We start from the raw sequence: 19,179 nt of genomic DNA, 5'->3' as shown, positions 1-19,179 counted from the left end.
GCAGATAACTTTCAGGAGCACAGACCCATGGGTCTCTGGTAGGAAGTGCCTGATAGCAAATGTTACTTCTCTCTCCTTGTCCTGGCATTGAGACCAAGAGAGACTCCAGGCACGCTCCTAAGATTTCTACTGCGGGTACTGAAATCATGAGCTCTCTGTGACAGTACAGAGCTTTTAACTAAGAAGATATGTTTTTGATTCACTGCACTGAATCAATTTTGCCATAGTCTAAAGTTACAGCTATTTCCTGAATTAATATCTGTATACCACTGCTTTGTACCTAATATTTCAGTAAGTAACTGAAAATGAGTTCTCATTACTGGAGAATGCTTTAGGAACTGAGACATGAAGAAAAACAGAACAAATTTTCTCCAACGAAAGCTAATTTATTTCTTACCAGACAGACTAAATTCCATTTGTTTTTAACACCAACACATCCTAGTTAACAAATCTTAATGCGATGACTTGTGGTATGAAATGTGCTTTGTCCTCCTGCCCCCATAAATTCACGCTGGCAGTACTTCTGGCCATACCAGTGATCAAAGTGGTTACTTTCTCCCGCATTCTCATTCAGTGTTTCTCTCATAATCCCCAATGACAATTTATGTGGTGTGATTATACCTTGTACATAGCAGGATTTCCACAAGTAGGAAGAACACAGACTGTGTTTCAAACATCAGTGCATCTTGGCAAGGAAAACTGAATAAACTTAATCCACACGTTATAAACGCGATGCTGGAAGTGTTAAAACCCCTTATCTCCTAAGTCACATAATACCAACGCTTCCTATCAGTGAATAAGTTATTTATACTCAGTACAGAGATTGAGATAAGATGTGCAGATAAGCACCAAATTCCAAGAGCTGTCAAAAATACAGATGCAAACCAATGTATCTAAAATAGGACAACCAAATCACAAACCAAAACAGTGAAAGAGTAACTTTAAAAAAAACACGAGTTTCAGAACATTGTGATGCCTACCCTCCATTCTAAGTTTTCAAGTGAAGGCATTAAAAACAACAGTCATTATTTCAGCTGCTGTACAGCTTTTTTTAGAGGTTAACACCGTGTGCATGTCACATTTTGATTAGGTTTAAGTACTTTAAAACAGGTTCTTTCTTTTCCTGAGGGCACGCCCAAATGATTTGAATACATTTACTAAATTGCAAGAGCAATTTTATCATCATTTAATTTAGCAGAATCTGGTGCATTTCCTTTCACAAACGTGGATTCTAAAATCTCAAATTCATAAATACTAATATTTTAAATATTTAATTTTACATGAACGTTGAGTACTTTTAGCATTCTTCCTCCTGTCTACAGGTACTGGTTTGATAAAGAAAACACTTTTATGTCACAATCTTGTCTGATACCACCTGGACACCACATTAGACTACAGTCTTTAAGACTCGTTATTTTAAAACCCCTTTTCTAAAGCAAAACCAAACAAACTTAACAGAAGAATTCTACACCAAGGCTCACCTGCAGACGTCAAATAATGTCTTGGGTGTTCATTGTTAAGTAGTAATCTTACCACTTATTCATCAGTTAGGCTTCACAATACTATGGTCCTGCCTGTAATTTCAGCAGTTTAAGTAGAAACTGAGAGCCCCCTTATGAAAAATTCAACTTCTTGGGATACAGCTTCGAATACGAGTATCAGTAGTTTCAACTTTACAAATAATTAGAAAGAATTAACATCATCACCTCTTCATACACGCACACTGCAACCTTTTCTTTCGCACGTGGTATCTGCCATCTGATCCAGGCTGCCGCGGCTGTTCAGGTTTTGGTACGCTTTTCTTCAGGCCGTATCCTCTCCCGAAGAGTTTTTGCTGTGAGCAGCTGCCCAGCTGCAAGTTTTGGCAGGGTCACCTGCAGCGCACACCACAGACTCGTACGCACGTGACGCGTCGCTGTGCTCATCTCATTAACTGCCAGCGCGAGAGCTAAAACATCTGCAAGGGAGAAAGGAGCTTTAATCATTACTACGCAGTTAATCACTGTGCTGCTGATAAAAAAGCAGTATCTTTTAGACCCTTCTGAGTCTGATTTTGTCTCTTTCTTTAGAAGGTTGTAAAAGTTCCATCTGAGAAAGCAGTGTTTTTAGGCCCTAATACAAGGAGGTGGGTATGTGGAAAGGAGGTACTTGTTTTGTTAAAACTCCTACTTAGCTCTCATTGACTGCCAGGAGCAACTAAAGCCTTACAGTCACCTCTGTGCTGGAAAATATTCTATGGACACACTCCATCCCTGAGCTCACTGTTCAATGTTCACAGCGAGCCCTTCAGATCTACAAAATGGATCCTCTGCCCATCTTGCCTAAGAATCTATTCTGGCAAAACAGGTGAAGGAGTAGTTAGTTTAGCACATTTTATTGGAGCATACAGGCAACGTTCTGCAAAACTGTGACAAAACCCACCATTTCCAAGTAAAGAGAATCAGAGGTGGTACACTGGTACACTGATTCAACAGCTCAGTGCTTACAACAATCATTAAATGTGTAGGTAATTACTGGATTTCAATCCCAGCCTGTGAGGAAACATTTAATACTCTCTCCTAGGCACCAGAATTTTCAGTCAGAACTTTGTTTTATTCTGGGTTAACTCCACATTGCGTGTTGGACTGCACAGAAAGGGCATGTTTACTTGCTTTGCTTCCCCTGCCAAGACCAAGACTTCAAGACCATGGGGTCTCGAAGGAGTGGAAGACACTGACTTAAGACCTACTTCCCTAAGCACTCAAACTCAGTAAGCACAACTGCAGTTTCCTTTTACTGCCCAAAGCTGTCACCTACCTTCAACCAGCAGCCTTGGCTTCACTGTTCTAGGTGAAAGCATTCTGCTCCAAGAGATATGAGGGGAACCTCAGGGAAGGACAGGATTTCAAGTCCTAACTTCATCCCCTCATCATTTCCCCCTTCACCAGTTCCTCTGGCTCTCATACAATGGCTGAAGAAGCTAAGAATCAAGTGACGCTCACAGAAATGCACATCTCAAAGCAGAAAGATACAGCTGGTAATTGGGTCACAACCAGGTAAGAAGGGAAAATCTCACCAGAATAAGAATAAATTATTATTATAAGAATAATTTTCTGTCCTCAAAAGATCATCTGTAACATCTAGATTACTCTGAGAGATCTTGAACATTGAATCTAAGGCAACAGAGTTATGGTTACAAATGGCTCCAAATGATGCACTGCACTGGAAGGCCTGATCATTGTTCTAGGTGGCAGAGTCAGGAAAAACCTTCTTGCCATCATCCCAATTTCTGGCAGAACTGCATTCATTAGCTGGTCAAAACCATTTACAAACAACTGCCAGATTTCATGTACAGTTCTGCAACTCTTACGTGTGGTATCAGAATTTTCCAGACATGTTGCACATCAATATAGCAAAAATTGGGCAGCTCAGATCTACCTGCTACCCAACAAAGTATATCTGTGTCCAAAATAAAGGGAGGCAGCTGGGAGAAGGAGGCCATGGCTCAAGTAACAGTTTTGTTGAAGTCAGACCTCCTAGAACACAGGACACAATGGTCAGATTCTGCTTTGCAAGATGGGCAATGTTGTATGAGGCGGAATATAAAGGTGCAATGGGAACAAGGTAGAGCGGAGGGAGACCCTTCCTCAAACAGAACAAAACTCACACACTAACAAGAAAGCTCTGGCAAAGAGAGGAATTACACAGTTTGCAATGTTTTCCTCAAAGCTCTCCCATACACACAGCAAAGGTAGTTCCTAGGTTGAGTATTCTAACACTGGAATGTCTCACGAGCTGCTACAACAGGCTGACACATCTCACAGCCAGCCAGCATGGCAGAGGAGAAGCAGATGTAGAAAGCACAGCCCATCTGGTTCAATTATCAGATCCCACTGTGCAAGGCCACTTCCCTCTCTTCCTAAAGAAGCTGGGCCAGTGAACAGGTCTCAAAGACAGCTAGTTGTTTTCTTGTCTACTCAGCTCCAAAGAGCTCACTGATCTGGTTAAGGTGTAGCACTAAAGCCAATGCCAATTATTTTCATGGGCTTAAAGACCAAAAACGTCACATGACCTTCAAGATAAAGAGAAACAAGAAGGACTGAAGAAGTGAAAAGGAAAATTGCTAGAGTGTATCTTTTGAAGTAATCTTGAGAACTGCATGATGGGAATCTCAAAAGGCAGAAAATAATCCATCTCACTGAGTTTTGGGAAGAGAGGCAGGAAATGAACAGAGCAGTGTCAGAATTGTAACAAAGCTTGCAATACAAAGCCATAGAACAGAGCATCACAGGTGGCGGGGCTTTATTCTAACTCACATCTGAGGAACAAAGAGAGGAAAGAACCTGCCATTCTGCCTGTGCACTACTGAGCGATTAAGCTGAATGTTGTGCATATTTTGGATACCATTAAGAATAAAACCATTCTGAATGGTACATCTTTACATATCCATCCAAAACACTGCCCACTTTTTTTTTTTTTTTTTTGTCAGTCTTCAATAGAAATGCTTTAAAAAAAGTGCATTCATAACTCAAGGACACGTTGGTCCCTCTTCACAGGTTCAACATTAAGATACTATGGAAGTTAAATGTAGAAATAGAGACAGAGCTACAGAGGTGATGGTTAAAGTATTACAAGGGACAGAGAGAATGAGTCAACAGCTTAAGCTCATCTCCAATGACAAGCTGCATTATATAATCAATTGAACTAATGCTATCAAAACTGATTTAACTTATCACCTAGAACAGATGGTCTGCTTCTCTCAGAGCTGAAAAATAACTTATGGTTATAACTTGTTGTAAAACAAAATAAAGCTGTAGCATCAACACTTTCAGATGTTTTAACACAGACTTGCAATACATGTAGAATTTCAGTTACTTCACTGAAGTATGTCAGCACAGTAATACCTCTGTCATCTTGGCATCTGGGAGCTCCTTGCTTCTGTTGATGGGAAGCATTTACAATCTCATATTTTCTACGTGTCTGCACGGCACGAATTACCTCCAGATATTTGTCCAGGGCAGTAGAAATGTTGACATGAAGGGGAGAACTGCGAAGGCGCTCCATTTTTCCCAGTAATGTCACAACCTAATGGACAGTTCACATATTAACAACAATTCAAGCTGTACTCATCCATGCTTCCATGAAAAACAAGATTAGGAAGAAAGGATTAACTATAACCATTATATTCTTTTCAGAACTGTTCATGAAGTTATTGGTAAAGTAGTTAAAATTCTTACCTGGAATTCTTTCTTCTCCAAAAACAAAGCTGTAAAATACCTGAGCACGTATAGAATAGCAAAATGCACAATAACAACATCAGGACACCCAGCTTACCTGTTAATAATGGGTATTACAACTCTAGGACAGCTCCATCACAGGAGCTGGTTTCCCTGACAATATTCTAAACCAAGATCACTTGGCTTACATTCCATCAGCACTGCTGCAACCACCTGCGTGAGAATGAATCCCACCGAAGTTGCCCAGTTTTCACCCAGATGATTTCCTCGTGCCAGTGCAAAGCCAACATCAGTGTGTGAGAGCAGCTTAGATTGGCAAAAAGCTGCTGTAGCCACACCCATAGGCTGACTTTCAGGATAGATATTCAGCACAGGCACTCAAAAATCACTGCTTTCTTCAGACAAATGAAAATCTGTGTTTCTGCTGTCTTGTTTATCTCACAACAGTTACATTGCTAAGAGTTTCCCTTCAGTGAGTGATTCCTCAGCTGTGGCTCACAGGACTCTGGTGAACCTGGCTCCTTGTTTGCAGATATAGAATTGTAATGTTTACTGGACAATGGCTGCTCCTGGTGTCCTATAAAGAAACCTGGTGATTAATAAGTTAAAAAACAGACAAACAAACAGGGGCTGCAAGCACAGTGCAAAGCCAAGTTCTTAATGCTTCCTTACAACAGAAGGACTGGAAGCTTTCCCAAAAGGGAAAAATGCTCAGTTTATCTATCAGCAGGCTGGGAAACAAAAGATGTGAGGCAGGACAATTTGTCCAACCCGCCTCAAGTCTCCTCAGAGCAGAATGTTGGCCAAGACAGTTGTTATGGCACACACAGCAGCAGAGCAGGGCAGCCTGCTCCTCAACACTGGGCTTTGCAGAGAGCATTCAGGAAGAGCAAGCTCCTATTGACAGGATAGTCCTGCCTCCTCTTACGTCTTGTGGAAGCCTGGAAAAAAACTGCAGGCGTTAATAAATTACGCAAGTTTCTGTGGCAGCAGCAATCAGTAAACTCAAAAAGTGACTATCTACATTTATAAAGTAAAAAAATGATAATAAATTGAAGGAAGCAGGGTGAGTTTCACATAAACAACTGAGGAATCACTCACTGGGAGAGGAAACAAAAGTTGCTAACATTGTTTGGAAATCACTAGCATGGCTTTTGAAGGACAAATTTTAAGGAACAGCAGAGCAGGATTATGTAAGCAAGTAAAGCAAAGTAAGATGAACCTGACAGTCATTTCACATCTTAAGAGTTGTTGATGGTTGGACTTGATAATCCTTGAAGGCCATTTTTGTATTAAATTGGGTGCTACAGTGACATCCAGACCCACAGAAGGAGTTAGGCTCTCCAAGATCGGGTACCATGACCACACCTAATGGGACCCACTGCAGTATGTCAAATGCCTGCATTCTTAATAATAAGCCTGGAAGAACCAACGGGTATGTAAAATCAGAATCCATAAGAGCCATCAAAGCTGGGCTGTCCTAGAACCAAGGAGAACCACTAAAGGCTCAAATGTTCAACTTCCCACCTCCTCCCTTGCCTGCCACAGGGCTTGCTCTGTCACTCAGACCCCTCAGTGGGAACAGCAGGAGGCCAGCAGCTTCCCCTACAGTCCAGGGGGAGAACATACCAGTGCATAAAGACTGAAGTCTCAGGTCAGCTTTAATGACTGCTTATCATACAGTGATGCCTGTCCAGCAGGGACTATTCTGTTTTACTTAAGAAAATAACAGGTGAGACTGAACATCCAGCCTCAGCACATTCCACAGTGGCATTCTCCAGTTACAAAGGAGATGAGAGTCTGTACAGGGTAGATCTCAGCTTAAGAGCTTTTAGTAGCTACTGACTGGCACAGTGAAGGAAGCTACTGTCTCTTCTTCAGCTACATTTTGTTCTGGAAATAAAAGCAACTGTAAATTGGAGTCTCAAATGAGAAATGAAAAAATGTCTGCAAGCACCAAGAGGGTTTTAACCAGATACTCTGCACTACCAAGAGCTAATCCCACATCCAGCTAGTTCAGCTTTCACTTGAGCCTTTGTACTAGTTTTTCTCCTTGGCTGTCACTGTGCTTTTTGATGCTACAATCCAGGTTCAACTGCCTACTGTGCTTTTGAGCATCCTTGAAACTACCTTTCAGTTGTTGTCCAATAGGCATTTGAGGTTCTTTATTCTGAAGTTTGGTTCCTCAAATAGCTAGGCAAGATTAAGTCCTCATTTAAGCGCAGTCTTAAAGATGAGGACAGGCATGCTATCTCAAAGGGAAGAGGTAATTCCCTTACACTGTTCTTTCATGAAACAGTGATTGGAAAATGGTACACTAAGACTTCAGCCTATTGATAGATTTTCAACTATACTCTCTGCTCAGCTGTAGGAATAAAAGCAGGCAGCCGCAGAAGACTGATCCCAGCAGACAGTAAGCCAACATGGCTCCATGGTTTATTTCAGCTGTACGAGACTGGTAAGAAAGACTGAGCCTTAACACTGCTGCCTTGAGAGCTGGGCTCTGTCTGCAGCATCGGTTCCTCCAAGAACCAGCATCTTCTAGCACAGCAACCACTGCCTTTCATCCTCCTGCAGGGACAGGCTCCAGCAGCTCTGTTATTCAGCCCGCATCTCTCTTCCTTCTGCAGCACAGGCAGCCTGGCTTTGGCCTCCCAGACCCAGAAGAAAGCCCACCAACCACCACCATCTGTGGCGGCACAGATCAGCCCCTGCTGGCATTCACCTTCCTCCTCTGGTCTCCCTTGCAGGATTCTGCACAAGCTGCTGCCTTGCAAAGCAGCATAATAGTGCACACTGGCACCATCGTTTGGCCACAGAGTCACACACAGCTCAGAAGGCACAAGTCTCACAGGCTGTGGCTGTTTGGCTTAAAAAGCAAATTAACAATACAGACATTCAAGCTGAAGTTGCACAAAATACACATTCCTCACTAACAAATACAACTGTTATGCAAATATGCACCACAATGTCTTAAAAACATTAATATATATGTTTGTTTCTTTTTTCCCCACAAGTACCTCCTCTAATACAGCGTGCACAAAGCTGTATTGAACTTTTCTCCGCTGAGCAGCAACACAAGAGGTGCTCAGCACAGAACAGCTCAGAATGCAGAGATACTTTAGAGCTGTGTGAGCAGTTTGGCTACATGGCTAGTTTCTAGCATGGCATGCACACCTCTGTACTAGAAAACACATTGTCCTGGCACATACACATGTAAATATGAGCCTGAGATACGCAGGGCTCCTGGATAAGAGCTGGGGTGAACCTGGAGCTGTAAAGATTCCAGCAGGGACTGCTAAAATATTTCCTGCATAGCCTTGAAGAACAAAACTACCTGGACAAAAGCTGCTCTGACAAAATTATACATCTTCTACTGTACTCTTATGTAATAAATTCAACAGGTTTTTACAATCTTTTTACAACTCACTCTGGCTTGTTCACGCAGCTGATCCACAATTAAGCGATCAACTCTTGATGAGTTTGATGTCAGCCTTGGAACTGGAGCGTTATTATTGCTGGAAATGCTTTTCCCTGGGTAACTCTTAGCAAGAGCTGATTCAGCCTGCAGGAAAATGAAAGAACATCTCCTTCAGAACAGAAGTTGTGAGGTGTGCTTTATTACAGGAGTATGAAGTTTAAGATATACATTTTTTCCCCCTTAGGGCTTTGGGTTTTCTAAGTAGATAATGTGGATTAATCAACTTGGGATTTAACCATTTGGTACAAAAATCACCTATTTCAAATGAACAACCAGTTCACTCAAAGCACTTCAAGTAGAGTAATTATCACAAGATAATGTGATTTTCTTCAGTTCCCACCTACATCTCAACTCGTCCTCTTTTGTCTTTAACATCTACATACAGACATCAACATCCCCTTCTTAAGTCAATCCCTGCCTTCCTCTAATCATTCCATTCAAAAGCTTTTGTCAGGAAATGCTCTGACAAAAATTAGTTACATCTCTATTAAATTTCTTCTACTGGACCTCCACAGCAGCTTCCACAAAGACAACAAGCAAAGGGCCAGCCGCTACTGTCCACCGGTAACCTTTGATCAAGGTTCCTTCACACAAAATGATGGTTCCAGAACATTTCTGAATCTCCATGCCACCTAAACTGCTGAAATGAAGGCAGATTTTACACATCACAATGCAAACCTGAAGCACTTATGCTAATTAACAAAATAGGCAACTGGTTTAAACGTGGAAACTGCCTCATGCAGGTCGTCTGAAGCTTTTTCCTTTACATGTTTTAATATTATTATATTTCTTCAGCTTGTTTCTGGGAGCAAAAAAATAAAAGAGCCTCTTACAATACATATTAGGCTTTAAACTTCAGGCAAACTGGAGGTGAAAAGGAGAACCCTTTGAGAGAACTAGAGTAGAGGGCATTATGTTAATTCTTCATGGGACACAAGTTTAGTCCTAATTCAAAATATAATTAATGGATTTGCTTTGAAAGCTTCCAGATACACTGCTCCTTGTGCTGCACTGTAATTATGGTTTTTTAGCCACACAACATGCCTTTCTCAGGCCCCACTGCAGAGGCTGAAAACATCTCTGAATTTTGGTGTAAGCACAACATTCACTATGCTCCAAATCAGGCTATCAACCTACAGAACTTCTGTTTTCAATCTCAAATACATGGGGAAGCACAGACTTCTCTCCCAAGTCCCATTATTTCCAACTCTGACTAGGAGAATTACCCATGTTCTCAATCTGGTCTCACATTTGAGTGTGCTCAGATCAATGACACAGAATATTAATATATATTTTTTACCTCCTTTCTTTCTTTCTCCAAAGCTCGGCACTGCTCATAACACTCTTCTAGTTTAACACGGAGCTCCCTGGCAGACCCACTGTGTGTTTTAGCTTGCTTTTGATATCCCAGTGCTGGTACATCACTTATCATATCATTAACATAAGGATAGAAGCAATTTAAGCTGTCACCGGAGAACATGTTGTAGGACTCCATCAGAGGGACAACCAGACGGCCAAATGGACGAGCTGATCTGGAGGAGACTGCACCTGAACCGAGTTGAGCGTTATGCTTCCAGTCACCCATCACACAGCTATTGGCGAAGCTTGATGCCTGTACATGAGTAGTGTGATTGGCAGCATTATTGCCTCTATTTCCTTGCCTGAGATTGAGCTGACCCTGAGACTCCACTGAATCTTGGTACGTGTTCTGCAACAACCCGTCTGTGTGTTTTTGTCCTTCTAGATCATAGTGCCCGCTCTGTGGCTTCAACTGGAAACACTGCTTGTTCAGATTTTCAATGGTCCCAAACTGCTGAGCTGAGCAGCCTCTATCTGGTTGCATTAATTTCTTGTCACTTAAAAACTCAATGAGATTTTCTTCTCCAGTCTTAGCCAGTGCTTCTATAAGGGCAGACGGCTGAGCTCGTTCTGAAGTATTATAACCAAAATCAAGACTTGAAAAAAACAAAGAATTATCTTGACAGTTCTTGTGAGATAAATTACCATTTAAAGGGATATTTGAGGATGATAACGGTAAGAAATCATTAGAAATACTGGAATTTTTTTGCAAAGTAGATAAATGATTATTCAGCTTCACCACACTTGGACTATGAGATGGGACAGTGGGTTTAGTTTGGAAGTTCATCCAAGCCTGCCTCATACTGGCACCTGCTGACAAAGCTGCTGAGTTTGGTAACAATGGCAGTGGTTTACAGTATTCAGGATTCTGAAGATCAGACTTGGAAAACTGTGGCTTATCCACACCATTTGCACAGTCACTATTCCCTGGACAAACTGGAAGAGAATTTAGTCCATATTCAAATTTTTGCCCCAGATCACTGCAAAATGGAGGCTCATTTGCAAACTGCTTTTCTGATAGGAGTCCTGCAGCCTTGGTGAATGTAAAGTTTTGCTGATCTGGAATGGCTTCTATTTTTCTCTGAGTACCTGATTTGAATTGAAACAATTTAGTATAGGGTTCTACATCCAGAGATGATGCCTCAGTCATTTCGCTTACTAATTTTTTACTTTCTTGGAAGTTACAATTGATGCTCTTGGTAGGCTTTGCTTTGGTAAAATGAGAATATTCAGAGTATCTACCATAATCAGCATTTTCATTGCAACCGTGAAACTGCGGGAGTGTTTCTGCCTGCTTTTGGTGTAGCTGTGCATCTGCTCCTTTGGGACACGCATTCTCTCTTCTGTAGGAGTAAGCATCGGCTCCTGAGTCTTTGATTACTTCTAAATAACCAGTTGGAGAAAAGGTGTTTTTCACACATGGATAGTTCTGGCACATAGGTGTCGTCTTAATATTCTCATTAGCCTGCATGTTGCAACAGTTGGCATGATCATTCCTAGAAGTGCACAAACATTGCTCCTCAAGGTCTGTAGCAGGAAATCCGTGATAACATTCCTCTACTTTTTGCTGTGGTGCAAGATTAGCATTCTGCAAGTACTGTTTTTCAGCAGCAGATGTTGATTCACTGCTATAAAAACTCTGCTGGGAAACAGCTGCAGCAGCTGGTCTTTTAGTTTCTGACAGCAGGTTGTGGTGGTCTGCAATTCTCGTAGCATTTATGGGCCACACCGACTTTAAGTTGGAAGAGCAACTCCTTGACAAAAACAAGAAGTACACAGTTAGATTCTGCCTGCAGTGCTCTTCTCCTATTCCCAAATGGGGAAAGAAGTTTTAAAGCCCAGTTCACCACCAACCACTTCTCTTCACTGTGGAAAGAATCACTTACTCTGAACATTACCTACGATAGTCACCTGTTCATCTTCCTATCTCTGTTATCTTCCTATAACTTGGCTAGAAAGCTGATTCTGGTTTGCCTAAACCAACTGATACACATACAGTGCCTTTAAGCTGCAGGTGACGTGTACATTCCAAATGATGTTCACTCAGTCCTACCAAGGGATTCACCATCATCTCCATATTCATGATAGAGCAGGTGGTTAAGACCATCATGTCTTAAATTCCCCATAACCCTTCACAGCCATTCTAAGCACAAAATGCATCTGTGCATCACGTTTTTTATTGCTTCAGAATCACCTGCATTATACTCTGGCTTGCACTGCTTCCTGCATTTATTAAATCAACTCACTAAAAACAGGCACATTCTTTCCTTCTAATTACCATGGATTAACAGTAGAACAATTACTATGTTAACAGACCAAGTGAAAAAGTGGAACTGTAGCTGGAATGCACTGCAGTCCAGATTGGATTCCTGTTTTCAGCACTGTCAGATCTAAACTATCTAAAGCAAAAGAATGAGTAAGTACATCTTACAACTTGGAGTCTGAACTCAATCATGATCAAAAGTTAGGCCAAGGCCTAAACTGAAGGAGACCTACTTGAATATGGCCCTTCCAGGCTGCTTATGGATTTAAGAACTTCCAGTAGAAAAAGTTCTGTAAATACCAAAAAAACAAAAGCTACCAAGGTACTGTCACAAGTATAACATGATCAGATTAAGGGGGAGGAAAGGAAACTGCAGAGGAGGAGGGCTTGCTAACACTAGATACAAAGGTAAATAAGAGAACACAGACTGAGCTCAAGTGAGGGCAGTTTTTGTCAGCAATAAGAATGACAGTGCTTGCATAACAGCACACTCACCCCTCAGCACAATATGGCTGTGATTTATCCTGTTCTTCCAAGATGCTAGACACGAGCTCATACAAATCTGCTTCACTGCCATAGTCATTCCTTTCAGTTTGAATTCTGGAAACAAATTACATCCTGGTTAGTTCATTTCAAACAGATCATTAAGTTAAACAAACAAATCACCTAATCCTTCAACACGAATGATCAACCAGTCAAAACTGACTACCTGGACTTCACATTCATCTGAGGAACAACAGGCTGCTTATTGTCATCTCCACACACAGACCATGGCGTGTACAAAAGGGAAGAGTCCACAGGTGCAGAGAATTCTGGTGTTGAAAGGGAAGAACTGTAGGTCTGAGGTGGGTCTACGTTTTCTTCATTCTGCATTTTATATGCAATAAAAACATTGATTTCAGTATGAAATAATATACATTGTAATACTGAAATTAAACTGTCATTTCCTCGTTCTGCAAGGTTATGAATGACTTTACCCATGGAGCAACCAGCTCACCAGAAACAACCACACCACGTACTTTTGGGCATAGAGCCTCAGGGAACTTCTCTTGCTGACTACTCAGGTTGTATCCTTGAAGGAAAGGGTTTTCATTTCAGACTTCTACCCTCTGCAAAAAGCTACAACTATGAAATGCAAAATGAAAAAGATTTAATGTATGCCACTATCACAGCATTTGCTGCTGTCAGACTAAGCAAGTCCTGCTTGGCTGCTTTACCCCTTTATTTGGACAATATCTCTCCTCTGTGCCCCAGGAACACGTGCTGGGAAACCAGGCTCCTCCACCTCAGTTTTCCTGAAAATAGTAATTTCTAACTCACTTTGCCACAAATGTTTATGCTAAAAGAAGAAAACACTGAAACACTATCTTCCTCATCACCACACTTTCCTTCGTCTCTCAAATATGTAGCACTCCACACTGAGTCTTTAAAAACTCCTTTAATAGATTCTAATCTCTTAGAATCATAGAATGACCTGGGTTGGAAGGTACCTCAAGGATCATGAAGTTCCAACCCCCCTGCCTGGCAGGGCCACCAAACTTCCACATTTACTAGATCAGGTTGCCCAGGGCCCCGTCCAACCTGGCCTTGAACACCCCCAGGGACGGGGCATCCACAACCTCCCTGGGCAGCCTGTTCCAGGACCTCACTACTCTCCTAGTAAAGAACTTCCCCCTAACATCCAACCTAAATCTTCCCTCTTTTAACTTAAAATCATTTCCCCTTGTCCTGGTATTACCGGCCCTTTCGAAGAGTTTACTCCCCTCCTGGATATAGGTTTCCTTCAGGTACTGAAAGGCTGCAATGAGGTCACCCCACAGCCTTCTTTTCTCCAGGCTGAACAAGCCCAGCTCCCTCAGCCTGTCTTCACAGGGGAGGTGCTCCAGTCCCCATCCCTACCCTCCCTCCTCACATCTTTTTGTGGGTGTTTTCATTTTAAACTCAGCTCTCAGTTACAACCTCTTGGTTTTGCTGCCATGTCTCTTTATTTCCCCTGATTTTTCACTATTCTCACTCTTCCCATAGGCATCTCCAACTGTTAATTTTTTCACATTCCTCTTTTCCCAGGTCTGCTCAGAGCAGATAACTTCAATGACTACACTTGCTCTACACCCCCCTTTACTCTAAACCCATTTCCCTCTGCTGGCCCTAATTACTTCCATGTTTCACTGTGCCAACAGTTAACTCCTCCTTGATGTATTCAGCTAAATTTAGCACAACTGCAGCTCAAGTCCTAATTTCTCTTCCCCCCACATTTGCTCATGCTCTCTCTCACCTATTTATCAGCCTTCTATGTAAACATTTATCTTCTGTCATTCTTCCAGATAAATATGAGAAGCTCAAAGTGGACTCATCTACTCTTTCCTTCCTTCCATTACCGTCAGCCCCCTTTCTGCTGTGATGTTCACTCACAAAGACATACATATCTCATTTATAACCAACTGAACCTGTGGTTTGTAGCAGCCATGTGAGCCGGACTCTGCCATCACACTGCTGAACACATCTGCCAACCTGCTGCCAGCCTCTGTGCTGCTCCAGCAGCAGCTGCCTCCTCTGCACACCACTTTAGGCTACAAAAGATGAGGGGGAAAAAGTGGTAGAAGGACACAATTATACACAGACATGAGAATTGTATATCTTATTGGTATAAGTAACTTATTTAACATTAACTTACCTGCGGATTCTTCCCCCTAAGAAACACCCTTTACCCCACAATCTACTGGATATAGTTGCCCAGTGGGAAAAGGAAATGAAAACAAAGCAAGAACTTAGGTTTTTTCTTCCCCTTTTCAGAATGCTGAGGCACACAACAGAATTAAAGTTAAAATAAAATCGACTAGCTAAAAAACAACAACACAGCTGAGAAATAAAGCAGTGATATTACTCGTGTAATATTTAATACACAACTGTAGCACCTACAGTTACTTTAGTAGGAAAGAGCTTTCAACTTGCACTAAGCCCAACCACCTGCCTGACCCACCCAGCCCCATTGCTACAGCACATCCCAGACAGCACCAGGGCTGGGGGCTCCACCTCCTCCCTGGGCAGCCCTTCCAGTGCAGGAACAACCCCACCATGAAGAAAACCTTCCTAACACTCAACCTAACCCAACGTCCAACCCAACCTACACGTCTCCTGGCTCAGCCTGACACCACCTCCATGTATCTCATCCAGACCAAGGGATGGAACATCTCCCTGTGAGGACAGGGGCTGTGTCACCCAGACAAGAGAAGGCTCTGGGCACCCTTTAATTATCCCCTTCAATTCAGATGATCCTATGATTGTATTCTACGATCCAACTCCTCCTGATCCCTCAAGAGCCCAACCCCCACCACTCTGCAGCCCTTCAGGCAGCTGTGGAGAGCAATACATTTTCCCCTCAGTCTTTTCTTCAGACCAAACAGCCCCATTTCCCTCAGTTCCTCATAGTTCTCCTTTTCCACATATGAAATCCTTATTAAACTCAGAAAGAACTCAACTTCAACAGCACTGACTTCTCTCTAACAGCCATTCAGCTCCATAGGGCGACAATGTGGCCCACAGGAGCAATCTCCCCACTCAGTTACACAGCACTTCATACTGGTTTCCTCAAACACACACACTACAAGCACACACACAGAAAATTAGTGTGAAAAACAGCTGTTTCATACACAAATTGTGCCACATTTTCCCCTTTGGTGGTGCAGTTGTATGGCTTTTCACCTCAAAACAACAAACACAGAATCACAGAATGACCTGGGTTGGAAGGGACCTCAAGGATCATGTAGTTCCAACCCCCCTGCCTAGCAGGGCCACCAAACATACACCTTTACTAGATCAGGTTGCCCAGGAGACCCCATAGATCCCCATAGAGACTCCATAGACCCCATAGATCCCTATAGAGACCCCATAGATCAGGTTGCCCATGACCCTGTCCAACCTGGCCTTGAACACCTCCAAGGACGGGGCATCCTCAGCCTCCCTGGGCAGCCTGTTCCAGGGCCTAACCACTCTCCTAGTAAAGAACTTCCCCCTAACATCCAACCTAAATCTTCCTCTTTTAACTTAAACCATTTCCCCGTGTCCTGCATTAGTATCAGCCCTTCCAAGAGTTTACTCCCCTCCTGGGAGTAAGTTCCCTTCAGGTATTGAAAGGCTGCAATGAGGTCACCCCGCAACCTTCTCTTCTCTAGGTCTGAACAACTCCAGCTTTCCCTCGCCTGTCCTCATAGGGGAGGTGCTCCAGCCCCCTGATCATCTTCCTGTCCCTCCTCTGGACCCTTTCCAAAATCTCCATATCTTTTTTGTACTGAGGGCTCCACACCTGGACACAGTACAACAGATGGGGCCTCACAAGAGCCGAGTAGAGAGGGACAATCCCCTCCCTATCCCTGCTGACCACCCCTCTCCTGATGGAGCCCAGGATCTCATTTGCTTTCCGAGCTGCCAGAGCGCACTGCTGGCTCATGTTGAGTCTCTCATCCATCAGGACCCCCGGAGCCCCAACCAGCTGTGACACCCAACCTGCACACACAGCCATTACCCCCAATGGTAATTGAGGGGATGTTCGATGTTCTCCTCACAGAGGCCGCAGCTCCTCAACCGCTCCCTCCATGGCGTTATAAACAGCAATTCCCTCAACCCAACGGCTCAACCCTCCGCCTCGCAGCCCCCTCAGCTGCTCCCCATCCCGTCGGGCCGCCTCTCACCTCCATAATACCCGCACACCTCGGCTGACACAGCACCGACCACCTCAGCCCGTCCGTCCCCTCGCAGCGCCCCAACAGTTCTGAGGCGCCGTTACCTCAGAGCGGAGCAACCGCCCGCCCCGCCCCGCGCGCGCAGCGGGATTGGCCAGCTCCTCACCCAACTGACCAATGAGAAGCCGCCGTACTCCTCACAGCTCCCCGCGCCACGTGACCGCCTTTCTTTTCCACGCGGCTCAACGGACGCCGGTCGCCGGTCACGTGGTGACTTCGCTTTACTTCTATTGGCTTTCGTCCTCTAAAGGTGTAGCCAATGAGAAGTTACGCTGGCATATCAGCCCGCCTTCATCGGCTGGAAAACAACCAATCAGCGAGCGAGTAGCCGTTGTCCGCCCGGAGATAGCGCCTCGCCTTCAGTCGCCTCAGTGTTTCCTCACGGCTCGGAGCGGGCGGGAACGCTGAGTTCAGCCGCTTTTATTTGTCAGTTCTATGGGAGACCGGGTTATAAAGATGGCGATGGGGCTGAGGGTGCGGCTGTGAGTGCTGAGACCCCGCGGTGTGTTGGGCCCGGAGCAGAAGAAGCTGAGGGTGAGGCCTCATGGCGGCCACAGCTCCTCAGAGGGAAAGGAGGGCGGCTCTGAGGCCGTGGTTCGATTTAATTACTAACTAAAGTGTTTAAGGTCCGTGGTGTCCTGTCCAGAGCTCTGTGAGGCCCCGTTTGAGCAGGGAGACGGTGTGTCCTGTGCCCCAGCAACCAGTGTGAAGAGAACTGTAGGTGTTGGAAGGGATCCGTGGAGATCATTGAATCCAGCCTGCTGTGCTGGCACAAGTTGGTCGCACAGTGACTTGTGGAATTAAACTCCATAACCGTGAATTATGGGATCCTCTTTTTGCTCTTCAACAGGATGGCGTTTCATCCAGACACACCTTGAACATCTCCAGACAAGGAGACTCCTCAGGATGCCCCTCAGAGCAGCCTGTTCCAGTGCTGTCACCCACCATTTGCTGCCCGTTGTTCTATTGCTGCATACCACCGAGAAGATCCCACCCTTATCAGGTGCCCACACTCTACACAACACACCCCAGGCTTCTCTTTGCCTTCTTGGACACTGCTGGCTCTACCTCCAACCATCAGAACCCTCAGGTCCTCTGCAAAGCTCCTATCCAGCAGCTCAGCCCCCCACCTGTACTGATGCTTCAGCTGTTCTCCCCACATTCAGGACTTTGCATTTCTTCTTGTTGAACCCCATTATGTTTCTCTCTGCCCAGCCCTCCAGGTCCTGCTGAATGGCAGCACAACCTTCTTGTGTCTGAACTGCTCCTCCCAGCTTTGTATTGCCAGCAAACTTGCTGAGGGCGGCCAGAGTTTGAGGTGGGTTTTACACGATTTACTTAGTGTTCTGTGTCTTTGAGGCTTCAAGTTCCCTATCAAAACGAGCTGCAGACGATGAGGATCCATCTATCAGGAGATATAAGTGTGTTCACTTTAGGTAGGAAGATGTCAGCCTGGATGTCAGCTGGGGTCTTTGGTGTTATAGGGCTGTCCTGTGGGTTGGGTGCGGGTTGTTGAATGGTCCATAGCAGGATTGTCTCTGTATAGAGGTCATATTTCTTGTCCTTGTTTCTGGAAGAGGCCATAGTGCAGAGAGCTTTGGGGAGCTCAGAGTGGTGAGATATTTCCCCCTCATTGTGCTATTAGGGCAGAGTTCAGCTCTGGGCTGCAGAGCGTGGCACTGAGCTTGTGCAAATAGCATCCTCCTGATGGGGGGGGCTGCCTTGTTAGCACTGAATTGCGACCTGTCTGAGGAGGTTCAATCAATGAATATATCATGGTGTTATCAAAGCCCTGCTCAGGAAGGTGATGTAACAGGCTGCTGATGCAGCTCGTGCCCACAATTGATTTCCAGGCTCCAGCTTTGGAGACAGCATCCAACCTCCCTTTGGAGTCCAGTCACTTCATTGTCTTCCTCCTACAAAGCGAATTCAAGGCAGGAGACCACAATTGGGATTTCATCCTCCCACATAATGTTACACTGGGGGGATGCAGGGCTGGTCATGTCTCAATGTGAGACATGACCTGGGAGAGCAGCTCTGGGCTTTCAGATCTGCACATACCTCTGATTTGTAGGTCCCCTCCAACCTGAGCCGTTCTGCTATTCAGTGAGTCTGTGATGG

General features: G+C 44.2%; 1 protein-coding gene across 1 annotated transcript; it reads right to left on the bottom strand.

Annotated features, from left to right (window-relative positions):
* Nucleotides 1-365: 365 nt before the first annotated feature.
* On the bottom strand, nucleotides 366-17,120 carry MEIOC (meiosis specific with coiled-coil domain). Its single transcript, XM_015885477.2, has 8 exons — nucleotides 17,008-17,120; nucleotides 14,767-14,889; nucleotides 13,029-13,186; nucleotides 12,815-12,919; nucleotides 9,998-11,810; nucleotides 8,647-8,781; nucleotides 4,884-5,064; nucleotides 366-1,957 (listed from the first exon to the last, which is right to left on the bottom strand). Exons 1-8 carry the CDS (start codon nucleotides 17,011-17,013, stop codon nucleotides 1,782-1,784), a joined length of 2,697 nt encoding a protein of 898 aa, XP_015740963.1. The 5' UTR covers nucleotides 17,014-17,120; the 3' UTR covers nucleotides 366-1,781.
* Between the last annotated feature and the right edge of the window lie 2,059 nt (nucleotides 17,121-19,179).

This window comes from Coturnix japonica, chromosome 27 (assembly GCF_001577835.2).
Source record: "Coturnix japonica isolate 7356 chromosome 27, Coturnix japonica 2.1, whole genome shotgun sequence".
NCBI lineage: Eukaryota > Metazoa > Chordata > Aves > Galliformes > Phasianidae > Coturnix > Coturnix japonica.
This window is presented reverse-complemented; position numbering and strand designations above follow the sequence as displayed.

Excerpts from the sequence above, each read along its gene's own strand:
- MEIOC (XM_015885477.2), bottom strand. Across the intron at positions 11,811-12,814 it reads CAGCCATATTGTGCTGAGGG|GAGTTGCTCTTCCAACTTAA; the intron begins GTGAGTGTGCTG and ends GTTTTTGTCAAG. Across the intron at positions 1,958-4,883 it reads CAGATGCCAAGATGACAGAG|ATGTTTTAGCTCTCGCGCTG; the intron begins GTATTACTGTGC and ends TCTCCCTTGCAG.